Below are 12435 nucleotides of genomic sequence, written 5' to 3'. Positions count from 1 at the left end.
TAAAGTGTGACACAACAACACCTTGCCGGGTAGTAGCTGCTGTCAGGGAATGTCTAATAAGCAGCACATATCTTTCTGTCTGTGGTCCATGCAATGCAATTGTAAGATGATTGAACTTCGGCATTGTTTACAATAGAAGTCTCACTGTTGCCTTATCTCGTCCAGATTAAATCAGGTTTGTTAGATTTCTATAACCCTTTCCCCCCCAGAGAGACCCCTAAAGAGAACTGAGTCGAAAGGTCATCATATCAGGTAGGTGCGCTTGGCTCGTGTGTCGACAATGATGATTAAACTTTGGTTATGTATCTTTAATTTCACAGACATTCTTTGGGGGTTTTTTTGTTCAAGATCTAGATCTAGATTTTGTCAGCTGGTAAAATGGATCGCGCCCTCCTGGTTTTGTATGGAAGCCAGACTGGGACAGCCCAGGACACGGCGGAGCGAATAGGACGCCAAGCACAGAGAAGGCGGATGAGAGTCCGAGTTGAGGCCTTTGACAGTTACAATGTGGTAAGTGGAACTCCACTGCATAAAATGTATTATGTATAAAATCAAATGATACCACATTAGATAGTAAAGATGTTTGTTGAATGGGAAATCAGAAGCAGTCCAATGCCCGCAGTTTGATCCATTAGCGTGTTGTTAATCCCAAACAAGGACTGTGTCCTTTCTGCTGTTGATGGTTATCTATTTGAACAGGCTGGCTTGATATCTGAATCTTTGGTGGTGTTTGTGTGTTCCACCACCGGTCAAGGGGATCCTCCAGACAACATGAAGGTATTGTCTCTTTATACCTCTCATGTACTTTAACTTTAATAATACCACTGTTTGTGTTGGACATTACATGACGGAGAAAGACGGTAATTTGTTTAATCACATTTCCATCTGATGCCATAAGGTTTCTTAAACATTTACTTTGCTCAACAGAACTTCTGGCGGTTTCTCTTCAGGAAGTCTTTGCCTGCTGGATCTTTGTGTCGTCTAGACTGTGCAGTGTTGGGTCTTGGAGACTCCTCCTATCCCAAGTGAGCATGAAGTCTATATTTAAAGCAACACCAAAGAGTTTTTTGTACCCTAAAATAATGTTTCCAAAATCGTTTCAGTGGTTCATCAACTCGTAACAGGGTGAACGGCACTTCTGCAGTTGCTTCGCGACCTTCTATCGGCTATAACCACACTATGTTTGCCAGGTCAGGTAGCGGACCTGTAGTTCGATGGAATGAGACATAAGAAACCACAAATTTTACTTGCTTCTGATGTCACAGTACATATACTTTCATAAAATCATGCAACATATTCTACCTTGTCTGTGGACATCTTTATTTCCAAAGCCGGTGCTGGATAAACAAATAGCTGCGACAATAGATGCGACAGAGGAAAGTGCTTTGGTGTTGCTTTAAACTGTCCATCTTACTACTACTACAAGTTTTGTAATCATGTAGGCTTATTTTTCCATAGCAGTGACTATTTGATTTATTGTTAGTGTTTGTTTGATGAGGTTGGACCTAAGTGAAGACTTCAGTGTTATTTCCATAGATAAAATCACATTTCTATCCTTTGCCAGGTTCAACTTTGTTGCCAAGAAACTCTCAAAGCGGCTTTTGCAGCTTGGTGCCAATGCTCTGTTGCCAGTGGGACTAGCAGATGACCAGCATGACCTGGGGTGAGTCTCAGGAGAGGTCAAGCAAAAGACAGATGAGCTTCAGTGTAATGGGCCAGACAAAGAGTGTTATTTATTAGTTTAGCAGTTTAAAATCTATTAATATAAAATATATCTATTAATATAAAATATTAATTTGAATGTGTGTACTTTGGATTTCTCAGCACCCTTCTTTAAACATAATTGTAACAATTGTAGCTAAGATTAAAAATGGTTTCTGTTTCGTAGGGCAGATGCAGTGATTGATCCTTGGCTCAAAGCATTCTGGGAAAAAGCACTGGCTCTGTATCCCCTCCCGGCAGGACAGAGCCTTATTAAAGATGAGGAACCGTAAGTGTCACTGCCTGTTTCAAGGGGAAAAGAGTGTCAATCCAACATAGTCATCTTAGCTCACCTTTTCTTGTCTCATTTCTGTAGACTTCCACCACGCTATGCATTCCATTTTCTGGACAACATCATGAATGAGTCCAGCTGTCGTGTGAATGCACAGGAGGACTCTGGGCCTCCCTCCTCCACTCACCCCTTCTCAGCCAGGGTGGTGTTCAATCACAGGGTCACAAGTCCTTCCCACTTCCAGGATGTGCGGCACATTGAATTTGACATTAGCGGCTCAAACATTGAGTGAGTTGAACTTGTAGGCATGTGTTATGTTTAACCACTGCTGTGAATTTTCACCTGCAATGCATTTGTTTTTTTGCTGTATACATTGCTGGCATCTATTTTGGTTTGTGGTGCCATGGTGGAGATTTCTTAACTTAACTGAAAGTTATATAGACTGCCTGTGGCCATACTGTCCTAATGGCTGCATGTCTGTTTCTACTAGGTTCACTGCTGGGGACGTGGTAATGATAAGGCCCTGTAATGCCCAAGAGGATGTGGACGAGTTCTGCCAGCTGCTACGTCTGGACCCTCAGAGCCAGTTCACTCTGCAGCCCACAGACACTAGCACAGGTTAGATCATGGAGATGACAGGTGTAGGAAGATACTAAAGACTCCAGGGGTGCACCAGTTGCCCAATCAAAGATCTAATGTCATTAGATATTTATCGGATCGCCCCCTATTACCACCAGCCCCATGTTTCCGTCCTCTTACGTGTATGTGTCACTTACTATTCATTTCTAAAACAAACCAAGAAGGCAGATTCCTAAAGAAACGCAAGCACCCACACCATAAGTGTATCTAAATTAGCTATGTACCAAAAATTACATTTTACCGTGACCTTGAAGAGCTATAAACAGTCTTGTAAGGCTGCGTGTACAAATCCGCTTGGAGCTCCAGTGGAATTTTGAGGTAGCGACGAGAATTCTCAGTCTAATCATTCATGTGCCGTTGAAAGGGTGGAAGTAGGCGACCCACCAGGCCAGCACTAACCTCCGAGCGCGGTAAACAAAATCGGATATTTCAAGCAGTAAAAGCCTCGGTAAGAACCAAACCAGATTTTGTTAAATCTACACACCTATGGCTACTGAAAAATGTAAGGTTCATTTATCAAATTTTATTTTGAAGTATTAAAAAACATCGTTGTTTTAGAATTTTCGGACGAAATGGTTGACAAATGGAGGTGTTACGACAGATGGTTGAGAAGGGTTGTGACTAAAGTCTGGTGACACACACGACTGAGAGTGATATTCCAGGCGAGTGCTAATAAGACGTTCAAGCCGTCTTTCTCTCCCTAGCGGCAGTGCCCAGCCGACTCCCCCAGCCCTGCTCCGTAAGGCATCTGGTGGAGTGCTTCCTGGACATCGCCGCCGTGCCTCGCCGCTCCTTCTTCGAACTGCTCGCCACCTTCGCCACCAACGAGCTGGAGAGGGAGAAGCTGGCCGAGTTCAGCTCGGCGCAGGGACAGGACGAGCTGCACGCCTACTGCAACCGGCCTCGCCGCACAGCACTTGAGGTGAGGGCAAAGGTCAAAGGGGAAAGGTGACCTGTACTGGAAGTGGTGACCTGACCTGTAGTGCTAAGGCCCTTTTTTTTCCTACAGGTGTTAGCGGACTTTCCCCATACAACGGCAGAGCTGAAGGTTGACTACCTGCTCGATCTGTACCCTGAGATTCAGCCACGGTCCTTCTCCATAGCCTCATCACTACTGGTAAATCACCGTACATTTTTGTCTTCATGCCCTTATACACATGAGACACCCATCTGTAAGGATGTAAAAAAACTAGGTGACCTAATTGTAGGAACTATTCTCTCCAGGCCCATCCCAACAGAATCCAGATCCTGTTGGCAGTGGTGCGCTACAGAACCAGAATGCAGAAACCACGCAGGGGGCTGTGTTCTTCCTGGCTGGCCTCTCTAGACCCATCACAAGGTAGGACAGAAGTGGTCAGCAGGGCATGAAACGTGATGACCACAAGCTCTTATAGCACCTTGTACTTCCAACCCCTCCTTTGCAGAATGTTTTGATATATAAATTAGGTTTTATGTCTGTATGTGTAAGTTGGCCTTCTCTTCCATGGCTGTAACACATTGTAGGTGATGTGTATGTGCCGTTGTGGGTTAAGAAGGGAAGCCTGAAATTTCCGAGGGATCGTGACACTCCTGTGATCATGGTGGGCCCAGGAACTGGAGTGGCACCATTCAGATCAGCACTTCAGGAGAGGATCAGTCAGGGAAGGACAGGTGCGTTGTCCAGAGAGAGATACGATTTTGCATTGCACCAGGAGCATTTAGAAGACACTTTTATATATTTATTTTCAATTATTTTTTTATAGTAAAGGCATGTTTAGAAGATGTTGACAAAGCTTTGATTGATCTAAATTGTCCCTGAGGACTTTCACTGGCAACTGATTAAAAATGAACATAATCAGTTTCCAGTGCTTTCAACATATCCAATAAAATGTAGACACAAGTTGTCATGCAAATGAAAATGAAAAGCAGATGGAGAGCTCATCCTATAGGATCGCCTTGGCCCACATTTACCTGACGTTTGTTGTTATGTGTTTCTTTCTGTCTGCTCATTCTGTGATATCAGCCAATGTGCTTTTCTTTGGTTGCCGCTCTGAGTCTAAGGACTTCTACTGCCGCTCTGAATGGGAGGAGATGGAGAAGGCTGGACAGCTCATTCTGTCTACAGCATTCTCCAGGGACCAGGTGAGCTGTCTGTCTGTATACAGTAGATGTGGAGATTCCATAATGCACATCAAACATTGTCCTCAGTCTTTGTAATATAAACATGGATGTTCGACATTTTGTGGTATCTGATTTTTGTTTTTCAGGAAGATAAAATCTATGTACAGCACCGAGTAAGGGAACAAGCAAAGCTCCTGTGGGACCTCATAGCTAACAAAAATGCATTTTTCTACATAGCAGGGTAAGTTTCCTCATCAAAACCAATTATATGTCTACTTCTCATTCTCTATTTTTGGACTGCGAGCAGGTGTTTAACTACTACTAACACTGTTTTTCCCTCCTAGCAATGCCAAGCAGATGCCAACGGGAGTGTGTGATGCCTTGAAGGAGGCGTTTCAGACAGAGGGGGGCGTGTCTGACTCTGAGGCACAGGAAATGCTGGATGCCCTGGAGAAGTCTGGCCGCTTCCAGAGTGAAACGTGGACCTAGGGGATCCTCCGGCACCCTCAGCACTCAAAGCCTTTTCCAAATGGGCAGGGTTTATTTTGTGAGAACTCCACTGATCAAGCCGTGACCCCCTTACAGAAACTATCATGAAGCCATTAGTCCTTAAGATATTCTCTGCCAAAACCACAGAGCCTTTTTTTTGGAATAACAGAAATCTCAGCCACCAAACTTAACAGTTTATTACCTGTTCCTATGGTGTAGTGTAACCACACAACTCATCCCATGAATTCTTACATGTATTGTATAAGGCCCTTAATGATGCATACTGAAATACTTGGTATATTGGCAAATTGAAGTTCAACAAACCGAACATATTATTAGCAAACATATTATTATTATTATTATTATCATCATCATTATCATCTATATTCCTTCCAGGCAGTCACAAGGACTTACATGTGCTACTTAATTTGAGCCAATTGTAATATTCTGTAAATACTGGGAAATGATCATGCCTTTAAAGCCCAATGGCATTTTATGAAGACTCTATACAGACTTAACCTTATTGTAACAGAGTCATCAACTGATTAGGATTATAATCTAATAAATGAACTGCTTTGGAAAACATTACACATGTTACACTAGAATACATTATGCAACACTTTCACGTTCAGGTCAACAAACAGTATGTTTAGAGAAAACAAAAAAAAAACAACCTCAGTATTTCACTTTAAAGATGTATATTTAACACATTCACACACTTTCAGAACACGCACACAAACATCACAAAATATAAATATGTTACAGCATTTCATGTAATCTATCCTGTCCTTGCACAGACAAAAGTGTACTGATGCCAAATGTCACTGCATCTTCTTTCTCACTGAATAGCAAAAGACTGATTGGAAGAGTAACTTGCCTGTAGATTGATTGGATTATCTGTCTTTCTGAATAAAAATAGCTTTAAAAACGTGCAATCTGAGGAGGCGTACGTGACGAGAAGCAGCAGCATGCCAGTATTTCCTCTCTGCTGGTCGGGTTAGTCCACGGCTGAGTGGACGTGCATCACCTCACATCTCACGACAGACCTCTGAAGTTATTTTTATTTTTCATAAAATAACTCAATACCTGAGTTTAATGTACCTCAAACAGTACATTCATTATTAAATATATCTGCAATTTCATAATCTTGGTAATAGTAACAATATTGTGTGTTTACATTAATAGAGCTCGTTAAAAGTTTAGTGCATACATTCTACAAAGACACTGGAGGAACACGCATACAAAAATTCATCTTCCAAAAACCCACACCTAGAAACGTACAGGACACAACCATCACCTGACATGCAGGCATGCATGGCACATTCTCAGTTTATATTGATGTCGTCGTCGTCATCATCATCATCATCATCACCACCTGACTGGTTGGCCCTATCTCAGTGCTAGCGTCCACACCTGGTAGATCTCCTCAGGGAAGTTGAGTTGCTGTTCCTCGCACACGATCCCCAGGCCTGCCTGCTTGATCAGCCTCCGCAGCAGGGGCAGGTCACGGCACACGCTGCTGTCCACCTCGTCGGGCACCACGCCATCGTACGCCACATTGTCCTTGATGACAATCAGCCCGCCAGGCCGCAGACCACCCTGGCAGCGACGCAAGAACTCCACCAGGTGTTCGTCTGTAAGGTGACCTGTTAAAGGGTGGCAAGGACAAGCTTATCTATGTTGCACATTTCATGCAAAGAGGTCCTCCAATGTGCTTTACATACATAGAAGCAAAACAGATTTAGTAAATTAAAGGTATTTTAAAAAATGAAAAGTGGCAGAATTGTTCAAGGTTCTCAGAAGAAAGGAAAGATATTTCACTGCAAAAAAATGCATTTTAGTTGTACGTCTCTAGAAAGTACTGTTAACATCTACGTCCAGACAGTAGCCTAGTAAAAAGTAGGAATGAATACAGTAGGGTCATTTTGTGTCAAACCAAATAAGGTTCTTGCTGCACCGTCTTACATTTTGTTCAAACCTTGTCGATCATGAATGGGTCCCAAAACCCAAGGCCTGTAAAATATTCATGTTCAAATCCTATGTCTTCATAATGTTTTAGCCCAGGATATTATTTCAGATTCACAGACAAAATACATCATCTAAGAAGCCATGTTTTGGCATTCATATCTTGAAAAGTATTATTCAAAGCCAACCCAAACTTTGTACGATGGAAGACAAACATATTCATTGACTTCCTATAATTACACGCCTTTGTGTCTACAGAAATTGATTCCTGTAAAACCAACACATTCAACTTCTGATCATTATGAAACTCCCCTGGGAGATGATTTTGGGTACTAAGCTCACCTATGACCCACTGGATCCAGATGACGTCGTAGCGGCCGGCCTGAGGCTGGAAGTCCTGGAGGCCACAGCAGAAGTAGTTGTCCACCTTCTTGCCCTCCTCTCCCAGGGAGGCTTTGGCTTTGTCCAGGAACTCCTGTGTGACGTCCACCAGGTCCACAGTGCGGAAGAGTGGCAACAGGAGCCGCTTGGTGATGCGGCCAATGCCAGCGCCACAGTCCAGGGCAACCCCAGCGTTTGTCTTGCCCGGCCCCTCCTGCAAGAACATGAGCAATGGGAAAGGAGGTACTAAACTGTACGGTAATAAAGTCATCACAATGATGCTAAATGTTGCACTTCAAAAGAATCAGTGCAATATGATATTATACAACATACATTTTCCCTATGTGCCTATATGATGTGCCTATATGATATTATACAACATACATTTTCCCCATGTGCCTATATGATATTATACAACATACATTTTCCCCATGTGCCTATATGATATTATACAACATACATTTTCCCTATATGCCTAGGAGCTAAATATAACAAAATCCTAATGTCAAAGGACCATGGATGTAAGCAATGATGTTACAATCAATCCTATCACTCTCACTTCAATCAGATAAACTGAAGTACTGACTACACTTCTTTGCTAAATATGACAGGGCACAATTAGTACCAGCACTCACTGGCCATTCAAACTAGCATTTTACAGGCCAATCACTTCACTTACCCCAAGGAACTTCTGCAGAAACTTCTTAGAGCCGTTTATGTCTATGCTTGAGATGCTGCCATAGCCCCCTAGCATACCATCCACCGTGGGAGGCACTTGTTTCCAGTAGCCCTCTGCCTTGGCGTAAAATGCACTCTCCTGCCCAATTACCTCATCCATTGTGTCTGAAAGCAGTAATAGACAGTTGCCGAGTTCCATTACAAGTAACTAGTACATTACAAGTGCGTAAATTTGAAAATGTTAAGCACACACACACACTTTAACTTGAGGAGCGTAGTCATCTGCATAGCAACACAGTCAAAGAATTTTGGTATTCAGTCATGTGCTTATGTCTGACACTGATACCAAGAAAAGACCTGGTTGAGCAGCACATGTTGTATGGTTCACACCTACCCTACAGTTCTCACAGAGCATGGCGGTTATATGCCGAAAACTATATATACCGACAACTATGAGGTGGCATGTAACATTAACCCTTTCAAATACGATGACGACTAGGTTAATGTATTTATGTCCGTGTGGTCACGCTTGGGTTGCCTTCCAAGTCCAAATGTGGACATGCCTGGCGTGAGCTCAGCTGTCAACGCTGATCTTATGACAGCGGGTCAGCTGGGGGTACTGGAGTAGAAGATCTTCCCGAGGAGCCTGCAAAAACTACCAATGAGGTTCCCGTGTCTAGACACGACACACTATGTATGCGAGTTGTAGAATGAATGGACTGACACGGCAGTCACTGTGTAGCACTTCATAAAACGATGTGACAGTCGGTTTGGGAGCTTAAATAGTTCAACATGTAACGTTATTGTTTGTCCAAACAAAGGAGTTAATTTATAATCGATATGGCTACATTGCGTGTTACATTGCGTTAATCAAATATACAGGTTCACGTTAGAAGGCGTTAACGTTATCGTAAACAGCTTTGTAAATGGTTGGCGTCACTGGCAAGACAGCTAGCTTTTGACAATGACTTTTTCGACAGGTGCCATGAGTAACATGGACATGACTGGACTATATTTAACTTCATGGCGTCAATCAAAACAATGATAGCAGGATAGCAACCAAGTAATGCAGCATGAAAGCTAATGCTAGCCCAAATGAACTGAAGTTGGGTATCCTAGCACTACAATAGGAGTGTAATATAACGCATCGATATGAAATTGTGTACAATGTCACAACACAATGCCTGACGTGAATATTACATGAAACCATCATAGGATTCTGACTCGATTAATTACAAACAGTAAGTTAGGGCCTTGATGAAAAGTTGCACGTGTTGATGAACAGCGTTGACATTGCCAGCATCTAAAGACGATGCATGGCCGCTACAGGCGACATGTTCTAGTTTGATGAAAAACTGACTACGGGTTTGACGTAGATGTGATATTATAAGGAGAATCATAAACTTACCAGGTGCGTCTCTGCATAACTCGTACGACTGATTCTTCAAAACTCGGAAATAACAGAACTCCTCTGCGAGGAACACCGCCGAGTTTTTTCACGTCATTTCCTTATTTGGCGTATGCATGTTTCTTATTGGTCACTGTGGCGAGCAGCATTTTTCAGGGACATTTCGCCATCATGTGGTAGGAATTAGGTGTCGCCACCTAATGTATTACTTCTTTTTGGAATCATTGAATAAAATGAATTTATGCTCCCCTTTCGATTGTTGTATGCCACATACTGAAGTTCTAATATATATGCAGGCTCGGACTGGTAATCTGTACAACCGGGCAAATGCCCGGTGGGCTGGTCCACATGTGGGCCGGTGACCTCCGGGATTTTTTTTTTTTTTTTAAGTTATTTAGACTAGGCCTATTTGCGGTCCGTCATGTAGGCATAGGCCTAGCCTATAAATGCAGTTGCATCCATTTGGCTTGGGGGCTGACAGGTCAATCATTCCACCCTTCAAGTGGATTTGTCCAAGCAGCCGCTATTTGTGGGGAAATATAGCCTACGAGTGCATAGTAGCCTAGTAGGTGCCCTCCGCTGGCTGGTGTTCACATCATCACAGTTTAACCGTAAACAGCAACCAGAGGTCTAGTTTTATTCCATAGCCTAAATATATTGTTTTTATAGACGTTAGTTACACGCGCTACCAAGAGCTTCCATTTACTGCACCATGTAGGCTACTGTAGTGCGGTTCTGTCAACATAAAAAAAAAAACTACGGGTAGTCTACAATTTTCGCACAACTTGGTGGAAAAGTGTAGCACAGGTTATAGAAAATCCATTAATTCTTGGAGCTGATCCTACTCAAAAGGAACTTCAAAGTATTTCCCATATAGTAGGCCTAGCCTTTTAGCTCACAACGACAGTGAAAGTGAAACTTGGAAAGTGGAAGTCTCTCCACCGAGTGTTACATTAAATGCACAATCAATCGCGAGTCGATGCAGGTAAAAAGTAGGCCATCAACTGGTAGGTTAGTAACGAAGGTAGCCTAATTTTGCAAAATGTGATGACGGCACACAAACTTGGGCAAAAACGTTTAGGCTATACACTTGTGGTGATAGCCTACAGTTAATGTGAATCGCGGACTATAACCAAAGTAAAGGAGATTTGCACCAAATTAAGGCTGTGGTTGTGTTTCTACAACATGTTGGCACAAAACGTAATTTCTGTCAACTATGACGATGTCCATGTTCAGTAGCCTATATTTTGTAGTCAAGCAGTGACGTGGTTTAATGCATGGGGTAACATGACGTGAGACAGACAGAATATGAGACTGTCTTGCCTATCCCTGAATCCTGTCCTTCTCAAATCACTTTAAAATGGCGTGATTAGCAACCAGAAATAAAAAAAAAATCCCGGAGAGACACCCCCGGACCCCCATGTTATTGTGATTATAGGCTATAGATCTAAACTCTAAATGTTTAATGTTTGGGTTCAGTTTATGAAGTGTTGCTGCAGCATAATAGGGCTACTGGGTGTTTGTTATTTATGGGGGGATTTCTTTTTTTTTGGGGGGGGGGGTCGTTGGTCCAGTGGTGGGCCAGTCCAGTAGAAAATTACCAGGGCCGAATTTTGTTCCCAGTCCGACCCTGTATATATGGCAAGATATGGGCCAGGGTATTGATCCATCAAGTCCTAAATGTTTTTTCAATTATTTCCCTTGTACATATAACCCACATTTGTATTTATTTATATTTGATTTATATTCTATAGCCTATGAATTAATTATTGTTCATTCACAGTGCAAGCTAGCCTATAGCCATTTTTCTTCCCAATACACACACCCTACGACAGATATTGCACTTTGCCACACGCCCATTCAGATATTGCACACTGCCCTACATCAAATAAGAGTTTGAGCACGCACACACACACACACTCACACACACTCACATACACACACACCCACACTCACACACACACAAACATACCTATATAAACTCTCAGACACATCCACTCATACCACACTTCATCTCTTACTGTTCAGTAACTTGATTAGTGGGACCACAGAGAATTTGAATCTATTTGTCTCACAGTTTAGTGTCTGCTAGCTTCCCATTAGCGAGTGCTAGTACTCTCTGCAGAGGATGGGATTTGTGTCATCAATAATTTGAATGCTTTGCTTTCTCACAGTCTCCTCAAAGATCACCTGGAGTGGAGAATTTGACACCATTACTTGCACACCTTTTTGATCAAAGTGTGCAGTTAGTGTGCAGTGTGCATTGTCAAATTAATCTTCCTATGTCTCAATTAAATTGAATCAAAAATGCCCTCCTCCCCCTCCGCCTTTGGTGCTTCCCTACATTCTAGCTGCAGTGTATATCCTTAGCAATAAGTAGATGCAGCATATTGGGTCTTGAAATGTCCACAAGAATCCATAGAAATAGAATATTCATGTTGTTTATCCAAAATAAGTTGTGCATAGTCCATCTTATACACACCCATTGAATCAACAGAAAAAAGGCAGAAATAGAGACTTATATGTAATCATTCTATATCAGAACCCCTGACATACAATCAAAATAACACTAATAAATCTTCAGTGTTATCTTTCATTTGAGACCATGATTATACTTCTACACAAAGGTGTTCAAATATGCTAAGCTTTTTATTGTCAGTATGCATTTTGGGTAACCAAAAGTCCTATGGGGAGTCTCCATAGGGCATTTTGCCAAAAGCATGAGCACACCTTTACAAATAATTGTGTAAACTATTATTTTTTTCTTCTATATTGATTTACT

At 42.3% G+C, this 12435-nt stretch overlaps 2 protein-coding genes across 3 annotated transcripts; one reads left to right on the top strand and one right to left on the bottom strand.

The window, feature by feature from the left end:
* The first annotated feature begins 12 nt into the window (after window positions 1–12).
* On the top strand, window positions 13–6149 carry ndor1 (NADPH dependent diflavin oxidoreductase 1). Of its 2 annotated transcripts, XM_042059003.1 has the most exons (16): window positions 13–101; window positions 210–252; window positions 349–510; window positions 700–777; window positions 928–1025; window positions 1565–1663; window positions 1889–1990; window positions 2078–2281; window positions 2484–2611; window positions 3337–3554; window positions 3642–3749; window positions 3857–3971; window positions 4136–4282; window positions 4635–4753; window positions 4879–4973; window positions 5077–6149. In XM_042059003.1, the coding sequence occupies exons 3-16, from the start codon at window positions 379–381 to the stop codon at window positions 5219–5221; spliced, it is 1788 nt and encodes a 595-aa protein (XP_041914937.1). In that variant the 5' UTR covers window positions 13–101; window positions 210–252; window positions 349–378; the 3' UTR covers window positions 5222–6149. The 2 variants fall into 2 exon arrangements, with proteins under 2 accessions (XP_041914937.1, XP_041914936.1); XM_042059002.1 differs by having other exon boundaries at window positions 13–252.
* On the bottom strand, window positions 5903–9764 carry ntmt1 (N-terminal Xaa-Pro-Lys N-methyltransferase 1). Its single transcript, XM_042059032.1, has 4 exons — window positions 9654–9764; window positions 8247–8410; window positions 7529–7781; window positions 5903–6867 (listed from the first exon to the last, which is right to left on the bottom strand). The coding sequence occupies exons 2-4, from the start codon at window positions 8403–8405 to the stop codon at window positions 6611–6613; spliced, it is 669 nt and encodes a 222-aa protein (XP_041914966.1). The 5' UTR covers window positions 8406–8410; window positions 9654–9764; the 3' UTR covers window positions 5903–6610.
* Between the last annotated feature and the right edge of the window lie 2671 nt (window positions 9765–12435).

This window comes from Alosa sapidissima, chromosome 13, assembly GCF_018492685.1.
Source record: "Alosa sapidissima isolate fAloSap1 chromosome 13, fAloSap1.pri, whole genome shotgun sequence".
Lineage (NCBI taxonomy): Eukaryota > Metazoa > Chordata > Actinopteri > Clupeiformes > Clupeidae > Alosa > Alosa sapidissima.
The sequence above is the reverse complement of the archived record's forward strand: the minus strand, read 5'-3'. Positions and strand labels throughout refer to the sequence as shown.